The sequence below is a fragment of the Mauremys mutica genome, chromosome 4 (genome assembly GCF_020497125.1).
Source record: "Mauremys mutica isolate MM-2020 ecotype Southern chromosome 4, ASM2049712v1, whole genome shotgun sequence".
NCBI lineage: Eukaryota > Metazoa > Chordata > Testudines > Geoemydidae > Mauremys > Mauremys mutica.
In genome coordinates, this window is record NC_059075.1 from 54,371,622 (window position 1) to 54,391,701 (window position 20,080).

Consider the following 20,080-nt stretch of genomic DNA (forward strand, 5'->3'; position numbering starts at 1 on the left):
CAAGGGTTCCAATTGGTGTTATTTGCCATGTTATCTTTTGTAATATGGACATATGTCCACTAGGAACTTGACAAAGACTACCAGTGTATTTCACATGCCAATGACCAGTTATCAGACCGTAACAATTTTAGCTCACTACCACCTGGGTCAGATTCAAACCAGTGATCTTCTGTAGAAGCATCTGATTTCATATGGGCAAACTATAAAGCAAAATACAATGAGTGAAATCTTGGTCCCACCGAAGCCAATGACAAAACTCCCATTCAACTTCAATGGGTTTAAGATCTCACTCCTTATATGCATGTGATGGGATATGTGTTGTGGGGAGGGGTATGTGTGAATCGATAGCAAGAACAGCAAACGATGAACAAGTGAAAAGCTTTTTTCACATTTTAGCTGTACAAAGCCAAGCTCTTACAGGAGAAGTAAAATATTGATGAAGATAGATTTCTATGTGATGTACAACACAATGGTGACCTTGTTTTTTCTGATGAAGTAAATGAGGCCTCCACGGACTATCAAAATGAATGTGCTATTAATAACAATATTATTTTTAGTTGTTTATAATAACCAAGGAAAAAAAGCTTATTTGATCTGTTGATACCCAATGTTTTTATAAAGCTTTAATAAAAATATTAAGAAAATTATCTTTTTAGCCTTTTCTGTATCATGGGTAATGAAAGAAAAGAGGGTGGAGAAAAAGCTTTTCAATTATTATGCAAAAATACATCTTGAAGTTGCACAGTAATGTATTAAACGAGAACAATGAATAAAATGTTAATCTCCCTCAGGCACAACAGCTCATTGTGCTGCCAGAAACAATCTAAAACAAATTTCCACCCAGTCTTTGTAGTTAAACATGAAGAAATTTATCTGAAGAAAATGCACCACAGAATGGCAAAGAGAGCACAGATTTCTTTTATTGTACTACCCAAAATTGTGGAAATGATTATAAAATAGTCAATTCAAAGAATGTAAAATTAATGCCTGTGAAACATAACTAAGAGAAGGGACTTTTTAAACACAGAAATAGAGATGTTATTTCAGCGATGAGATATGCATAACAAAACTGATATTGTGATTTATATTAGAGCCACATATCACTGTGCCTTTTAGTGTTTGGAAATACTATGCAGTCTATTAATGGATTCTCCAAAATGATTATATAAATGACTACTTTTATATATTTTTCATAAATTGCAAATATTTTTCTCATGTTTTTAATAACCTCTTGAAACTAAAATCAATTTCTCTACTGAAGTACATTTTTCCCATTGCGTATACACAGTGATTTGTTGTGGTAAGGTAGCTCTCAAGGGCTGAATTACCGACTGATTAAAAAAAAAATCATGAGTTTTCTAAACACATAATGGAGGAGAAAAGGTACCATACTACAAGAGTTATCAATGGTTATCAATCTTGACAGTGTCATTTAAACATTACATGGTTAAACTATGCTAAGTTAGTAATATGTTACACTCTTCAAAGATTGACTGCCTCTCCATAGTAACAACTTCTGAAAACATAGCTTATTATACCATGACATAAATAAATTAATCTAGAGCCAAAAGATTCTAATGCCTTTTCCCACGACACCATCATTAGAAAACAAACTATTTTCCTTTTTAACTCTAGAAGATGTTAGTGTATACCAAAATACAGACCACGCTTCTATAACCCTACCTCTTTAAGAATGTGACAGCTTTGTCTACAATGAATTTGAAATATGATTTGCTATAAAACTGCTTGAAACTGTGAGGCTTTAACAAAATCTGAAACATCTACATAAGAAGGGGAAAAGAGCTTCTGAATAGATAAAAGTAAAATCTTGATTCTTATATAAAATGTAATGCATTTTAATACGATTTTTTGCCTGATTTATGTAAAGCTTTGTGTTTTTCATTTTCCCTAACCTGTCACACTGTAGTGATGTATGGTGCATTTTAGCATCAAGTTTGCCATGAGCAATAAAGTCAGTGCCCCCAAAGAAATATTAATGTATTTCCACTACTCTCCCTCACCAGAGTTTTCTATTATTCAGCTTATTTGGTTTCACTTCACATAGTTGGTTGACATCATTTTCACAAAGTCTCTCATACAAATATTTTAAGATTTTACATTTTAAAAATCCCAAACAAGAAATGGATGGGATAAAGCAGGGAGTACCTGCCAGAATTGGAAAGCTAGGAATGAGGTCTTTGGAGAGACAGAATGCAAAAATTGAGACAGTATTGCTTATTGATAAAAATAAACAATCTGTCTCTCCTAAATAAAGACTATTGATACTCTAGGTATACCTGAAATGTTCAAAAGTCACCAGATGCACACAAAAAAAACAACCCACTGATGCATTCAGTAATGATCCCTGTATATGAAGCAGCTTGACTGATTTTCAGACTGTAAAAATAAACAGAAAAGGAAAGTAAACTACAATCAGCTGCAATACCAGAACCCCCTCTCCTCCCCCTCAAGGAATACCAAAAAGGTTTCAAGCACAGCAGGAAGATCAACAGGCATGTTTCATCAACAAAAGCAGTCTTCAAGATAGATCTTAAAAGAAGAAATATCTTCATACCTGACACAAAAGCCATCAAGGAAATCTCTTATAAATCTATTATTCATATAACTTACCTGCATTGTAACATTCTTTAGTAAGTGTCCCTAAGTTCAATGTTGTAAAATAAAGTTGGGAACAAAAAGTCCTACTTTGATATACTGTTGGCAGCCCTTTACAAAATTCTTAACATGTCATTAATTGCAGAAACATGTCAATATGTTCTTTTTTTAATCATTCAGAAATATTGCACAACCAAATTTCAAAAATACTCTAAGGGTATAGAAGAAAGGTGCACTGCATGTGTATAATCATTAGGAATGCTATAGTCAGGGGTAAGTTTGCAATACTCAAGAATCAGTCAGCACACATGTACCTCTACCATTACCATTACTAGGGCTCTTACTCCTGCATTGCACACTTTCCATGCTATCATAAGTTAAAAACAAACTGAATCCCTTTGAACTACTGCTAATATTTCTTAAGCTCTCTATCAAGTTTGGCTGGACAGCTCTCTCCTTATACGACAGAATATCTCTCTGCAGTAAACTCATTTTACTGTGGGATAGCTGACTGGAATAGGATTAGGGACTGATGCTTCACCTCCCAGACTTAGAATCATTACTAGCTTGGGTTGTCTACCATATGTGAAATGAGGGTCTGGTAGACACAACTCATCTACTGGGGATCAACAGGTCTCTACGACATCTACATTTCACCAAAAATAGCAATAAGAAAATCAAACTCACAGCAACTGAACGCTGTTTATAGTGTTTGCTAATACAAAAGTATCAGTTGTGTTCCACAGCGTGGGTGGCTGCACTTCAGTGGTTGCACATGTGCTTGGCTGAACAGTGTCTGCTAAGCGCCTTGAGGTTTCAAGATGAAAAATGCTATACAAATACTACTTCCATTCATTCATTTGGCACAAGTGAGCATCTGTGTTGGGTCTTTCTGATGGCAAGTCCCAAAAACCAGTTAAAGTAAGTACAGGTTTTACAGCAAGTAGAAGGACAGAGCCAAAAACCTGGATGAAGTCCAAATTGTGAAAAAGCAACATAAAAAGGAAGTAGTCCATATGTCTTCACTGTCTATGAAAAGGAACATAAGATTTAGAAAGCTGTACTTGCCTTATCTTCTAAATGTAATTTTAAAAAGCGAAGGTAAGCCACAGGTGCAAATGCATCAGCTGAATGTACAACTACTTGGGATGAGTCCCTGAAATACAGAATCATAAACATCGTCTTTTAATGCATGGTTTTATGGACAGGCTATGCCCTTTGTCCCTCTACTACTATTCAACATGGTTTACCAACTACTGCTCAAGGGTTTTGTTGTTTTAAAAAACTGATTAATTAAGAGAAACTCTTTTTGTCATAAGTTTTGATTTAATATAAAAAAACACCTCAGCAGACTCCCATAATTTGCATTTTATTTCATTGTCATAAATTTAATTCAGAAAACATAAACCATTAAACAATGGGGTTTTAGCTTCAGCTTCCTTTTCAACTGCAAAATGTGTGGAAAATGAATGCAATTTACACCCATATTAAGTCTATTTCAAACTTTCAGAGCAGTGTAACCAGGCCTTAGTGTGAATGAAAATCAGGCAAACTGAAAGTAAGTATAAATGACATGATGACCCAAGCGCTGATGACACAACAGTAAGCCAACCCTTTGTTAGTCAAGAGAACCACTAAGTTTTTATTTTATCAGCATTTTAAATCTTGGGATAACCTCATTTCCCACTAAATAATGCTCCAGGAATCACTATAATATTTGTCCCATTGAGAAATCTGATTGTGCCATTTTACACCTCATGTTGAAGGATTACTAGACACAACTTGCTAATGCCAAATGCATTAATGGGAATGGTGTAAACTTCAGATACGCTGACTGAAACTAGTTAACATTTAGTTTTCATTTTTACAGTTCTAATCTGTCAACCTCCAATTCATAAGAGGCAGTATCTATTGCCCTCGCCTGCACTGTTTCAAAACTAGAACATTTAGTAATGGAATTAAGATAGGTAAGATAAGATAGGTAAATACAGTATCAGAAGATGAAATACAAAAAAAATCTCAGAAGGTATAAGAGAAAGTCATATGCATAAAAATTATTAGGGTTGGGGTTTTTTTTTTTTTTGGTACTCAGTAAAGCTACTGGCCCACAGATAGTTCACTTGGAATTAAACTGAAGTAACTAGTCTTGACATTTTCACTAAGGAAGTGTAAGTAAAGATACTCTACTTTGTAAACTAAGACTTTTCAGGATGTAATCTATTTACAGAGTAAGTGGAAAATATCCAGGGGGTCAAATGATAAAATTAAGTTAGTTAAAGGAAGGACATTGGCATCAGCTAGAGAAACCAGTGTTTAATGTCAGAACACAACCAATGAGTGTTCTTATTGCAAATAATCCCTAGAACATTTTGGATCAGATCTTCAGCTCGTCTAAATGAGCATAGCTATATTAATTTCCAAAAGGTGATGATCTGGCTTATTGTTATCAGGACGACATTCAATGTAGGTTAGAAATAGCAATATCGGGAGCAGAAAGATTTAAGCTGAAAATCCACTGGTGAATTTTAGAACTGCTTTGTTCCCAAGGGTTCACGATTTCGGTACGTCTGATAGATGTCTCTTTGGAAAACATTAAAGAACAGCAATGGGCAAAAAGTGACTGAACAAATGATATTTTTTTTATAGAAGATACCTACTTTGCTCTGTATTCAGACTCTCATTTTCTACTTCACTAACTAAAAATTAAGTTTCTACTACCAATACTTCAAAAAATTATACCTTGCTCTGAAAAATCGATACAATGAGAGAGATATAGGTGATATATTTGTTCACACATCAATAGAATTTTTAACTCTAAGTTCCATTGGTATTGCTAAACTGTAAAAGAACCCACCTTGCTGTCCAGATCCCAGGTTCAATTTGTAGGGCTGGAAGTTAGAAAACTTCTAATTTACTTGGTAACTGAACAAATTTTATATTGAGTCTCTGAGAGAGAATAATGATTTTTCAGAGGCAAAGCACCCTTTAAATAAGGGGTTTGCCTACATGAATAATTAGTTCACGTCATGCTGGGGTGTGACTCTACCCCATGCTAGGCTGGGATGGTCTATGTCCATGTGCTGCTGATGCCCATGAACAGTTTGTGAGAGTGCTTTGATCTAATCATCTTTGAAATGAATTAGCTCAAAGCACTCTAGTTGTTTGTGTAGACAAGCCCTAAGACACAGTACTACATAAGACTTCATAGGTGCAGGAATTCAGATCTAATACACCCATTTAAATAATGCCAACAAAACTGGAAACACTTGAAAGCATTTGGTCAGACTTGAATGATTTCCTTAAAGATTCATAGACTCTAGGACTGGAAGGGACCTTGAGAGGTCATCGAGTCCAGTCCCCTGCCCTCATGGCAGGACCAAATACTGTCTAGACCATCCCTGATAGACATTTATCTAACCTACTCTTAAATATCTCCAGAGATGGAGATTCCACAACCTCCCTAGGCAATTTATTCCAGTGTTTAACCACCCTGACAATTAGGAACTTTTTCCTAATGTCCAACCTAAATCTCCCTCGCTGCAGTTTAAGCCCATTGCTTCTTGTTCTATCATTAGAGGCTAAGGTGAACAAGTTTTCTCCCTCCTCCTGATGACACCCTTTTAGATATCTGAAAACTGCTATCATGTCCCCTCTCAGTCTTCTCTTTTCCAAACTAAACAAACCCAATTCTTTCTTCGTAGGTCATGTTCTCAAGACCTTTAATCATTCTTGTTGCTCTTCTCTGGACCCTCTCCAATTTCTCCACATCTTTCTTGAAATGCGGTGCCCAGAACTGGACACAATACTCCAGTTGAGGCCTAACAGCGCAGAGTAGAGCGGAAGAATGACTTCTCGTGTCTTGCTCACAACACACCTGTTAATGCATCCCAGAATCACGTTTGCTTTTTTTGCAACAGCATCACACTGTTGACTCATATTTAGCTTGCGGTCCACTATAACCCCTAGATCCCTTTCTGCTGGGGGACGTTTTACCAACATCAACGTCGGGTGGCCAGGCAAAGTTCATGACGTGCGTGTTTTCAGGAACTCTGGTCTGTTTAGACGCCTGCAGGAAGGTAGTTTCTTCCCGGACCACAAAATAAGTCTCGGGGATGTGCAGATGCCTACAGTGATCGTCGGGGACCCAGCCTACCCGCTAATGCCCTGGCTCGTGAAGCTCTGTGCAGGCGCCTTGCACAGCGACAAGGAACTCTTCAAGTACCAGCGAGCAGTGAGCAGCGTGACCTGTGACTGTTCAGTTTCTTTACAGAGAAGCTGAACCTGCCCCTGTTTCTTTACCAAGTGACTGTTGACTAGCATCTGCAGTTACATACCCCGCCCACCCCGCTTCCCCAACTTCCAACACACGTTTAAAAATAAAATACATGTTCCACTGTAACTTTACAAAGGTTTCTTTATTGATGACTTTGAGTTACAGGATTGAAACTGGGACACGGACTGTGCTGGGTAGGGTGTGTGGTGATGTAAAGACCGCCTGTAAACTCGAGGAATGACAGGCTCCTGCTCCCAGAGCGGTCTGCAGTGCCGGACTGGATGTTTCAACGGAGCCTGCCATCCCTCCTTTTTGGGACTCTGTGTGCGGGGGCTATGTGGCCTTTTGGCGGGGGAGGACGGATACAGATTCCTCTGCTGCGTGGCTCTGTGGTCCAGGACAGGGACCGTTGCATGAGATCTGTAACCCCCCTCCCCCGCTACAAAGTCACGTACCCCCCCACCCACACAGAACCTGCAAACCACCTCCCATACCGACCAGGGTGCGTACTGACTGCAGTGTGTTTGTGACCTGCTGCTGATCCTGCCCCCATGTCTGTACCCTGGTAAAGGTGATTGTCCTGTCAAATTACCAACCCCCTTCCCCCCCTTCAAACACAGTCTCCTCTAAAAGAACATGACGGAAAAAGTAATTAACAGAAAAGTATTTTTTATTATCAACTAGACAGTTAGGGGATGAAACTGGGATGGGGGCTTGGGTGAGGCGGGAAGGAAAGGACTTCTCAAAATTTAGGCTATGAGAGCTTTTCGGTACTTGAGCACTCTGCTGGGGTGCAGTGACAGTTTACACGGCCTCTGGCGCCCCTCCTTCTGGTTATTTTGGGTGAGGGGGGTATGGGACTTTGTGGCGGGGGAGGGCGGTTGCAGATACACTGCAGGGGGGCTCTGTCCTCCTGCCTTAGGTCCTGCAGAACATGCACAAGGCGCAGGAGCATGTCCGTTTGCTCCCTCATTAGTCCAAGCAGCGTTTGAGTCGCCTGCTTGTCTTCCTCACGCCACCTCTCCTCCCGTTCGCTGTGTGAGCGCTGGTACAGAGAGAGGGTCTCCCTCCACTGGCTCTGCTGGTCCGCCTCGTCTCGGGAGCACCCCATAACTTCAGCGAACATCTCGTCCCCTGTCTTTTTCTTTCGCCGCCTAATCTTTGCCAGCCTCTGTGAGGGGGATGCTGTGGCAGGTCTGGAGACAGTCGAAGCTGTGTGAGTGAAAAAGGGAGTGAATTCCTTGCAAAGATAAATTTTTGCGAAGAATGAACACAGTGTAGTCTGTCTCTGTGAATTCTGGGTTGAGATCCCAGTGCCTGATGGGGCAAAAACCATTTTCGTGGGTGGTACTGGGTAAATGTCGTCAGTCATCCCTTCCTCCGGGAAAGCTACAGCAGACAATCATTTCAAGCCCGTTTTCCCTGGATTGCCCTGGCAGACGCCACAGCGTGGAAACCATGGAGCCTATTTTGCCTTTTGTGCCTGTCACCGTATGTGTACTAGATGCCGCTGACAGAGGCGGTCCAGCAGCGCTACACAGCAGCATGCTTTTGCTTTTGCATGATAGCAGAGATGGTTACCAGCCATACTGTACCATCTACCATACCATAAATTGGTAATAATATGGGCATGGTTACCAGTCCTTTTGCACTGCACCATTTGCTGCTGTCATAAGTGCCCCTGGCTGCTCATAGCCAGGGGCGCAAAAGCCAAAATTGGGAATGACTCCCTGAGTCAATCCCTCCTTTTTGGTATCTAAAAATAGAATCATTCCTGCCTAGAATATGGGCAAGTGTACTAGAGAACCACTGTATCATAGAACCAGAGAGCACAGCTGCTCTGTGTCCGATCCTGCATAAATTATGAGCTGTATGCTATTCACAGGGGGTGCTCCTGCAACAACCCCACCTGTTCATTCCATTCTTCCCCAGCCTTCCTGGGCTACCATAGCATTGTCCCCCCACTTGTGTGATGAAGTAATAAAGAATGCAGGAATAAGACACAGTGACTTGTTAGTGAGAAATGAGTGGAAGGCAGCCTCCAGTTGCTATGATAGTCCAGATAGGACATTAAGGAGTGTGGAGGAGAGGAGCCCATCATACTGCTGCTAGTCCAGGGGCAATTGAATCTTTTCTTTACACATGAAGGGTGGGGGCTGATGGAGCTCAGCCCCCTGTTGCTATGATGATGATGGTTATCAGCCATACTGTACCATCTACCAGGAAAAATTAGGGCCAGGCGCCCTTGATTGACCTTACCGATGCTAGTCAGCATGGTTACCAGCCCTTTTGCACTGCCCCATGTGCCAATAGGCTGATGATGAGGACGGGTACCAGTCGTATTGTACCATCAGCCATCCATAGCGTGGGGGGAGCAAGGATGTTGGTGTTGAGTGCTGCACCATCGCGTCTATCTGCAGCATTCAGTAAAGATAGGGTGACATGTAAAAGAGTCAAGAGAGGATTGTTTTCCCTTTCACTTCTGGGGGTGGGTGGGGCGCTGCGTAAATTGCCTAGCTATGCCCTGACCCACCGCGGACACTGTTTTTGACCCTAGAAGCATTTGGAGCTCAGCCAAGAATGCAAATGCTTTTCGGAGACAGCAGGAACTGTGGGATACCTTGCGTCCTCAGTCCCCCCTCCCTCCATGAGCGTCCATTTGATTCTTTGGCTTTCCGTTACGCTCGTCACGCAGCAGCGTGCTGAGTCTCTGCTATGCCGTCTGTCCGTAGATTTTTTAAAAATACTTTGGACCAGGCGTAACATTACAGTAATTCCCCTAATTAGATGCAGGAGTCTCCGAGCGAGATCACCCTGAGGACGGTCACTGAAGGAGATAGAGAGCGCATGCTGCGTGAAAGCCAGCACAAACCAGGGCCCTATGCAGCCGTGCTCGGGGAGGCAATGCTCCATGAGTACCTCATGAAAGCCTGGCGCGGAAAAGTGTGCTACCACGGAGCACCCAATAAGGCAGCTCTCCCCAGGAACCTCCTGCGGAGGCTTTTCGATTACCTCCAGGAGAGCTTCGTGGAGATCTCCCATTAGAATTTCTGTTCTATCCCCATATATAGAGAGACCTCCTTTTCACATACTTCAGATTCCTGTTATATTAAGAATAAAAGTTTACATGGTTAAAGCACTTACCGAGTGATCCTTCCCCTGATTCAGGGTCCGGGTTAATGGCCGGGGACGGTTGGTAGGGGATCTCCGTGACGGTGATGAAGAGATCCTGGCTGTCGGGGAAACCAGCGTTGTAAGCGCTCTCGCCTGCCTCGTCCTCCACAAACCCTTCCTCATCTTCCCCGTCCGCGAACATCGCCGAGGAACTGGCCGTTGACACTGTCCCATCGTCAGAGTCCATGGTCACTGGTGGGGCAGTGGTGGCAGGCTCCGTAGCGTCCGTTTGCCGCTTTGATTTTTTGGTAGCCTTGTCTGGGGTCCTTGATTTTCACGCGGCGCTGCGTGGCATCCCGGCTGTATCCTCTGTCTCTCATGGCTTTGGAGACCTTCTCGTAGGTCTTTGCATTCCGTTTTTTGGAGCGCAGCTCCGAAAGCACAGACTCCTCGCCCCACACACCGATCAGATCCAATAGTTCCCGGTCAGTCTATGCTGGGTCCCTCTTTCTATTCAGAGATTACATGAACTCCTCTGCTGGAGAGCTCTGCATCGCTGCCGGTGCTGCTGAGCTCGCCCCGATGTCCAACCACGAAATGAGATTCTAACTGTCCAGACAGGAAAAGGAATTCAAATTTTCCCGGGACTTTTCCTGTGTGGCTGGTCAGAGCATCCAAGCTCGGACTGCTGTCCAGAGCGTCAACACAGTGGTGCAGTGTGGGATAGCTCCCGGAGCTAGTAAGTTCGATTTGCATCCACACCTAGCCTAATTCGACATAGCCATGTCGAATTTAGCGCTACTCCCCTCGTCGGGGTGGAGTACCGAATTCGAACTAAAGAGCCCTCTAGGTCGAATTAAACGGCTTCCTAGTGTGGACGGTTGAGCGGTTAATTCGAATTAGCGCTGCTAAATTCGATTTAAAGTCCTAGTGTAGACCAGGCCTAAGTGGAGCACTTTGCATTGGTCTTTATTAAACTTCATCCAGTTTACCTCAGACCATTTCTCCAATTTGTCCAGATCATTTTGAATTATGACCCTGTCCTCCAAAGCAGTTGCAATCCCTCCCAGTTTGGTATCATCTGCAAACTTCATAAGCATACTTTCTATGCCAACATCTAAGTCGTTGATGAAGATATTGAGCAGAGCCGGTCCCAAAACAGATCCCTGCGGAACCCCACTTATTATACCTTTTCAGCAGGATTGGGTACTCTCTGAGTACGGTTATCCAGCCAGTTATGCACCCACCTTATAGTAGCCCCATCTAAATTGTATTTGCCTAGTTTATCGATAAGAATATCATGCGAGACCGTATCGAATGCCTTACTAAAGTCTAGATATACCACATCCACCGCTTCTCCCTTATTCACAAGACTCGTTATCCTATCAAAGAAAGCTATCAGATTGGTTTGACACGATTTGTTCTTTACAAATCCATGCTGGCTATTCCCTATCACCTTACCACCTTCCAAGTATTTGCAGATGATGAAAAAAGAGTATCATTTTTCTTTATAACCGTGCTTTGGAATTGATCATTAAAAACTCCTAAGATGATAACATAATACCAAGGGACAGCTTTAGTGAATGAATGCCAATGCATTTTTGAATCAGGATCACTAAGAAATTATTGATAATGAAATCTGTGGCTCAGTTGTATATAGCTAGTAAATGAAGACAATGAAATATTCCTGTATGAAAACAAATAATTATCTTTAGTCATTCATTTTGAATTCTGTTCTCATGCAAAGCAGAAAGTAGAAACGAATAAAATTCATGCACGCCATGAATAAAAACATACAATAAGAGATGGATTGTAGGAATGCCACAGAATTTAATGATGGTATTCTTGATAAATGTTTCTTGTTTATTGATTAATTTCCAGGAAATATTTAGGGAAGTCCATTTCTTTTCTGGGATGCATACATTTCCTACTTAGAAATGATGATGTTAAGGTATGTATGTACGAACATATGTATAAATAAATAAATAAGAGGGCACTCTATTTTTACTTGTTTGTTTTTTTACTGTATTTGGCATTAAATAAGGTCATGAAGCTGAAAAAACTAAGAAACACTGCAGTAGAAGAGGGTATCTCAGACCCCCATCAAGAAGAAGAATAAGGTAGGTACAGTGGGTTTGAACAAAGAGAGTAGAGAAATGGTAGTTCATGGCAGTTGCGTAAGTCTGGTTAATTCTGTGAGGATAAATTTGAGGATGGTCTGTGGTTGGATAGATGGGTTCTACTAGAGTAGGACAGGAGTGAAAGGAATTTGGGGATGTATATATAAGTAAGGCTGCAAGTCTGTCACAGAGGTCATGGATTCCGTGACTTTCCGGGACCTACGTGACTTCTGCAGTGGCCGATGCAACTGACCCCAGGGTCCCCGAAGCACCAGGAGTGGTCTTGTGTCGTTCCCCCGCCAGCACCAGCAGCAGTCCTGGGCCACGCACGGCTGTCCCCACTTCCTCGGAGCACCAGCGGTGCCCCGGAGCTGCCCCCCCCATCAGACATCCCCCAAGATTTTGTCAGGGGTATATAGTACAGGTCATGGACCATGAATTTTTGTTTACTGCCCGTGACCTGTCCATGACTTTTACTAAAAATACCCATAACTAAATCTTAGCCTTATATATAAATAATGTAAATATTTAAAAAAATCATCTCAGGGATGCTGTAATCATCTCAGAACTAAATAGCATAAACCCAGAAAATTCAGAGTTAAGGTTAAACTTCAAAGTGTTCCAAACATGCTAAGTTATAGAAATTCAGTTACGGCACCCAAATACTGTCCAGTACATATACCATGACAGAAAAAAATATGAAACAATCCAACTAAAGCCCCTACCCCCCCCACCCCACCCCTCCAAACACCTCAACAGTTTAATTTAGTCTGGAACCAGAGACACTAATATGCATTAAACATGAATGTATGGTTATTGCATGGTATCATTGCAGGGCCAAGTTAAGATTGTTTGGCTGCTTCAATTGAAGCAAAAGGTTAAAGTCTTTTTTTCAGAAGTGCTGGGCAGCCACAGGTGTCGTTGACTTCCATGGGAACTACAAGTGCTCAGCACCTCTGAACTAGCAAGTCTAGGTGATTTATTGAAAAAATTATAGTAGACTCTGGCAAAACCAGATCTCCTGACTTTCCTTCCCGTTTTGGCCACAAGTTCATCCTTTCTCTCCTAAATTTTGCATATCTTTAAACTTGTACATCTTCAGATGTCTAATTCAATTAACTCAGCATGTCCCTCACAAATTCTCCTCTGACACGAGAGGATACATGAGAAATTTCAGCAGTAAGAGATATTTTCAAAGGGAGCTTAGTGGGGGAAGGGTAGGAATAAAATCAGTCTTATAAGGGAAGGCGAGTCACAGAGCCTTAACTAGACTGCCATCATTCTGTAATAAAGCAAACATCACTACTGGCAATTTTCTCTTATCCACAAATCTAACAGACTGCCTTTCTATTCAGAGAAAAAATTGAGGAAATGCATTTTGTCAGACATTACATGTATGATAAAAACATCATCCAGGAAAAATACTACCCAGGAGTCTATTTACTATAATAGGTGAGGAAAGTATAATAAAACTTTCCATGTTTTGTGGGGAAGACTCATCTTCACTGTTTTTTGCTGGGATCTACATTTCGTGCAACCACAGGTTTTTTTTAGGGAGAAGAATTGGACTAGTTTAGTACATAGAATTTTTGTGACTTTAAAAGTCCTTAGAGATACTTGTATATCTTCATCTAAGCTTCAAAATTTTTCTGAGGTGAAATATATTTGAACTATGACAATCTAACCACCTAGCACCTACACCACCACAATGAATGGAATAGCCTACCTACAGTCTCTAGAGTATCTATCAAAATAGCCAAGGACCTCTAAAAAAGCAATAATAGAGTCACAGATTCATAGATTCTAAGGCCAGAATGGATCCATTGTGGTCATCTAGTCCGAACTCCTATATAACACAAGCCATAGTATCCGGCCCTCCTCCCCACCACCGAAATTCCTAGAGCATATCTTTTTAAAAATGCATCCAATCTTGCTTTTAAAATTCTCAATCCTCCATGACCCTTGCTAAACTGTTCTAATAGTTAATTAACCTCATTGTTAATTTTGTAATGCCTTATTGCCCATCTGAATTTGTCTAGCTTCAACTTTCAGCCATTAGATCTTGTTATAACTTTTTCTGCTTGACTGAAGAGCCCATTATAAAATATTTGTTCTCCATGTAGGTACTTACAGACTGTAATCAAGTCACCCCTTAATCTTCTCTCTGTTAAGCTAAACAGATGGCGCTCCTTGAGTCTAACTCTATAAACACATTTTCTAATCCTTTAATAATTGTGACTATTCCGTGAACTTTCTCCAATTTATCAACATCCTTCTTGAACTGGAGACACCAGTAGCCGATGAACCAGTGTCAAACACAGTGATAAAATAACCTCTTTACTCGTACACAAGATTCCACTGCTTATGCATCCAAAGATCATATTAGCTATTTTGGCCACAACATTGCACTGGAAACTCAAGTTCAGCTGATTATCCACCCTATCCTGAAATCTTTTTCAGAGTCACTGCTTCCCAGAATAACGTCCTCTATGACCTACATTTTTTGTTCTTAGATATATATATTTACATTTAGCCATATTAAAGCCCATATTGTTTGCTTGTGCCCAGCTTACTAAGCAATCCCATTTGTTCTCTGTCAGTGATTTGTCCTCTTCATTATCTACCACTCCCCAATTTTTGTATTGTCTGCAACCTTGATCGGTCATGATTTTATGTTTTCTTCCAGGTCACTGAGAAAAACATTAAACAGCATAGCCAACAACTGATTCCTGTGGGATGCCACTAGAAATCCATCATCTCAGTGATGATTCCCCATTTACAATTACGTGTTGCAACCTATAAGTTAGCCAGTTTTTAATCCATTTAATGTGTTCCATCTTAATTTTCAGAGGGGTAGCCAGGTTAGTCTGTATCCATAAAAACAACAAGGAGTCTGGTGGCACCTTAAAGAAACGACCCTTAGATTCGGTGCCAAATGCAGTTCCACCAGACCTGAGAGTAAGGACCATAATATAGCCCTCCATATTAATCCTCTCCTCTCTTTAACAATAGCTGACACTTTTTAGGAAGACATGAAATCATTTTACCGCAGACTTGTCTTTATTCAGGCAGGGACTTCGAAGGGCTTAAGGTTGTTAGGCACCCAATCCCAATGTGTGTGAGTGTAAGAAAGAAAGAAAGAAAGAAAGAAAGAAAGAAAGAAAGAAAGAAAGAAAGAAAGAAAGAAAGAAAGAAAGAAAGAAAGAAAGAAAGAAAGAAAGAAGCAAGCAGCCAAACAAATTTCAGTGCATTGATATGAACATATCTTATGATGTTAATTAACAAATTTTATAACAAACGTAGACTGAATGCTAGTCACTCTTTTTCTGGATGATGCTGTTGTGCACCAATATTACCAATTATCAATACAATGCTGATCAGACCACAACATTTTGTCTGACTGAAAATAGAGACCTTGATGAAGTCACTGTACCAAACGGGTATTATCTGTAAAATAATAAAGTGCCATAAATGCCTGCTCCTTTTCCTACTGAAATTGATGGTAATTTGCCATTGATTTCAACAGAATAGTATCAGCCCCTTAATTGCACAGTAAATTTGCCACATTTCCTCTATTGCTCACTACTGCTAGAAGAAGATATAAAAGAATGGGCCTGTTTCACTACAGCACTAAATGTCCATATGTGCTATAGTGTTGACCTTCCATAAGTTGATGTATCTGAAATGTATGCAAGTGACATTCCGTTCTTAGAGACTGTTTACTTGGCTAAGAATAGGAACAATAGTCAAAACATCTCAAAATATACAGGTTAAGCTATTCAACAGCACATACCGTGAAACTTGAATCAAGACAGAGAAATTTCCCATATCCCTCTAAACAGATTTTAACAAGTTTCAGCAAAGAAATAAGCTACTCAGAGTAGCTGGATGGATTCAAGCAAAGTTTACATTCAAAAATGTCCCCTTAGTAACTGATGGAAAATGTTTAGCATTATCATTCTAAGTCACTAAAGTTGAAAAAAGAAAAAAAAAAGACACAGAGTTAATGGAACCCACAGGCTACTGATGTGGCAGTTTATCAAATGTAGCTGTAATGAAAGATAAATATTACAGGCAATTCGCACTTCATGAAAGGATAAAAGTGTCAGTGTGTAGGTACCAGTTTTACTGCAGGCCATAATCAGCAAGTAAACGAAAGTGCAAATGTCTAAAAAGTTTATAGCCTTCTATGAAGGCCTCGTCTTGTCAGGCATTGATTTAGGTTTTCAGAGGACTTTGCCAGCGTTAAACAAAGTGACTGTTTGTGAACTTAGAGGACATGTTCTACTCCTGCCAACAAATGCTGCCTCAAGCTAAATGTTAATATGTTCCCATCACTTAAATTTAAGGAAGGGGAAGAAACAGTTCCTTACACAACTATTTTCTTCTTAAACAGAGGACAGTCCAAAGTGAATGTTTCATATTCCCCACCTTCTCCACAAACATGAACTTCATACTTCTTACAGAGCTGAAACAAAAGGAAAAAACAGGTAGTTAGAATAATTGCTGCTCTTATACACAGCGTCAAATGTATTTTACTGAAAATGTACGTGTGTACGGGGCTTATAGTAACTTTCTCAATCTAGGTGTCTCACTACAACTCTAAAACAAGGAACAATCTCTAAAATGCACTGCATGTACTTGTAAGTTTCTGACTCTCCTCTACAGTACTTTATACAAACTGATTCGTAATATTTTTAAAGTTCCAAAAATTACTGCCATGTTGGTTTCCATCTCTGCAATAGTTACACTTCACCATCCAGATAAAATATCTCAGTGACTGCACCCCAGAAGAAATGGAAGGATGTTGAAATAAGATTATTTTAGGAAACTGGCTGGAAAATAACAATAACCTTTACATCCACTCCCAGATCTCATTATACAGTCTGTGAGATATCTTGTGTTGTAAGCTCTGACCAGAAGCTACTAAATTCAGCGAACACATAATATTATTATAGCAACAGGTTTAACAATTGTGCTCTACGTATTTGTTGGCATAAACTCTTTTCCAAATCTTCAAGTAAAAGAGTTAATCCTGGCCCCACTAAAGTTAATTGTAAAACTCCTACTGACTTCAATGGAGCTGGGATTTCACCCTTAGAGGGGAAGAAACATTAGCCATTTTCTTTTGGTTACATCCCTGAACATTTTTCATATATATATATATTTTTTGCACTTTGTTTTGTATTTACCTGATAGACAAGCCAGATACATCATGCATGAAAGTAAATGTAACAGGTGCAAAAGAATACTATTTGTCTGGTTTTAATCATCCTAAATCCTCAGTTTAGCAGTTTCTCACTCGAGGCCTGATCCAAAGTTTTGCTTGAGTAAAGAGTGTAGTGCCAATCTCTTGAACAGTACATTCTAATTCTGTTTTAATAACACTGTAATGGTACGTGGTAACCATGCAATGTAGGAATTTAATTATTCTAAGAGCACACATTAAATCTATGATACAGTAAAAATGCTAATTGGACACAGTACAAAGCTTTTCTAGACTCATGATTCCACTCCTGCGCCTCACGATTTTGTGGTTATAATTTGACTTTTAAGAGGTCCTCATTCTTTTTAAGAAAGTTATAAACATTGTTACTTGTGCACTTATATTATCCTTTAAGAGGTTCATCCTGCAATCTCTCCCTTTGTGAAATTTCCATTGACTTCACTGGGAGTTATGTGCATGGAGGATTTCCTTGAATGGGAAGATTGGATGCCAGAATCAGCACTGAAAGCTGATTTGAATGCATTGGGGGGAGTTGGGTCTGGGGTTTCCATCAGGGCAAATGGAGCTCATTGGATCAGGGCACAGATTTAGGGTAAGATCCAGGGCCTTTTCCAGGCAGGAGACTGCACACCGATCTAAAATGCTGCAGTGGAGTGCACAGAGGAACCCACCAGGCCTCCACAGGTTGAAAAGGCCAGAAGCATCTGGAATGGAGAGTTTTGGCAATTAGACATCAAAAAATCATATATGTTACATTCAAGGACAATAGGGTACACCTCTCTGACTGGGGAAGGATATATTTTTGACCAGTGTTAGGGAGGGAACTGTTAACTATGGATACGTCTACACTACAAACTAGGGGTGTGATGCCCCTACTTGTGTACACATACGCTAGCTCTGATTGAGCTAGCACAGATATAAATAGCAGTGTAGATGCAGTAGCAGTGGTAGCGGCAGAGGAGGCCTGGCTGAGCCCTTCGGAGTACAAACCTGCCTGAAACCATATATACTTGGCACGGCTCAGCTATGCTTCCACTGATGCTACCAATGCTACTGCGGCTACACTGCTATTGATACTTGTGCTAGCTCAATCAGAGCTAACGGGGGTATGTGTACATTAGCAGGGAATCAGATTCCTAGCTTGTAGTGTAGACGTAGTACATCTGGGTACACAGCTGGGGTGGGAGGGAGGCAGTCAAGCTAACTGTTGGCACCTCCTCATGGCAAGTATACAGTGGAGGTACTCATTCACGACAACCCCCTTTTCCCAGACCCTTAACCCACAAATGAGGGGATGGCAGTGGGCTTCCAGCAATGGACTAGGGCATGCTAAGGCGGAGTGGGGGGCTAACAGCAGCTCTCCACCGGGGGAAATCATGACCTGCATTGTACATATTTTAGCTGGATAGTTCCCAGAGGAGTTGAATTAATAAAGCTGCTGCCTAATTAAACCACATCACTTGCACCTTCTTTGTCTGTGTGTGTGTCCAAGACAATGGGGGCCTGTATCCTGGAAAGCAGTAACTCTGAAAAGGATTTAGGTGTCACAAGCAACTCAACATGAGCCCTCAGTGTAATGCTGTGACAAAAAAGGCGAATATGATCTTTGAATGGATAAACAGGGAAGTAGTGAGTAGGAGTAAGGAGGTTTACTTGGTCCTGTCTGAGCACAATGAATTCTCAATGACCTTCTAAAGGTCCCTTCCAGCGTTACATTTTTAAGATTCTATGATTGTACTTTGTATTCTGCACTGGTGAGACCAACACTGGAATACTGTGTAGAGTCCTGGGGTCCACATTTGAAAAAAAAAATGTTGAAAAACCAGAAAAGGTGCAGAAACGAGCCACAAAAATTATTCAAGGGCTGGAGAAAATACCTCAGAGTGAGAGACTTAAAGTGTTCAATCTGTTTATCTTATCAAAAAAAGATTAAGAGGTAACTTGTTTATACTGTACAGTACAAGTAACTTTGTGAGAAAAAAATACGGAGTAGTAAGGGACTCTTTAATCTAGTGGAAAAAGAACCAGTGGCTGGAGGCTGATGCCCAACAAATTCAAATAATAAATTAGGCACAATTTTTTTTTTTTTTTTTGGTAACAGTAAGGGTGATTGACCATTGAAACAAAGTAACAAAGGAAGTGGTGGAGTCTCCATGTCTTGAGCTCATCAAATCATGACTACATTCCTCTTTGGAAGATGTGCTTTAGAAGTCAATGAATCAGAATCAGAAGTCAATGGGCTCAATACAAGGGTAATTAGATGAAATTAATAGCCAGAAATAGACAGGATATCAGACAAGATAATACAATAGTCCTTCTGGCCTTAAAATCTATTATGTGTAATTTTTATTAATTATTATTAGTATTGTCATTGCTGATCTGACTCCTTGTGACTTCAATTCAATTCTGAATCATTGTAAATTATGCATCTGATGCTTAACATGTCGAGCACCCTCAGCTCATTCCTTATACATGATAGAGTAGCTGTCTGTATCTGTCTCTAATTGAAGTGAGATCAAAAATATTAGTCCCCCATCTCCTTTTTTTTCCAGGATAAATTAAGGCAACATTATTTTTATAAGTATTTAGTCTTATAGATATATTTTCAGTGAAACTGTTTATATTTTACACAAGACTAAAGTTACTTTTATATTAGGGGATTTATTTTTACAATGCTACCAGAGGATTTCAAGTAATGGATATGTCTGATATGTTACATAAAACTGTACT

At 40.4% G+C, this 20,080-nt stretch overlaps 1 protein-coding gene across 8 annotated transcripts in view; it reads right to left on the reverse strand.

The window, feature by feature from the left end:
* DPH6 (diphthamine biosynthesis 6) overlaps positions 1-20,080 on the reverse strand; it is a 403,785-nt gene that overhangs the window by 237,416 nt on the left and 146,289 nt on the right. For all 8 annotated transcript variants that reach the window (XM_045016405.1, XM_045016404.1, XM_045016406.1 and 5 more), the window contains exons 7-8: positions 16,497-16,591; positions 3,685-3,772 (exon numbers count right to left, since the gene is read on the reverse strand). In XM_045016405.1, the coding sequence (XP_044872340.1) occupies positions 3,685-3,772; positions 16,497-16,591 (183 nt within the window). The remainder of the gene's footprint in view (positions 1-3,684; positions 3,773-16,496; positions 16,592-20,080) is intronic.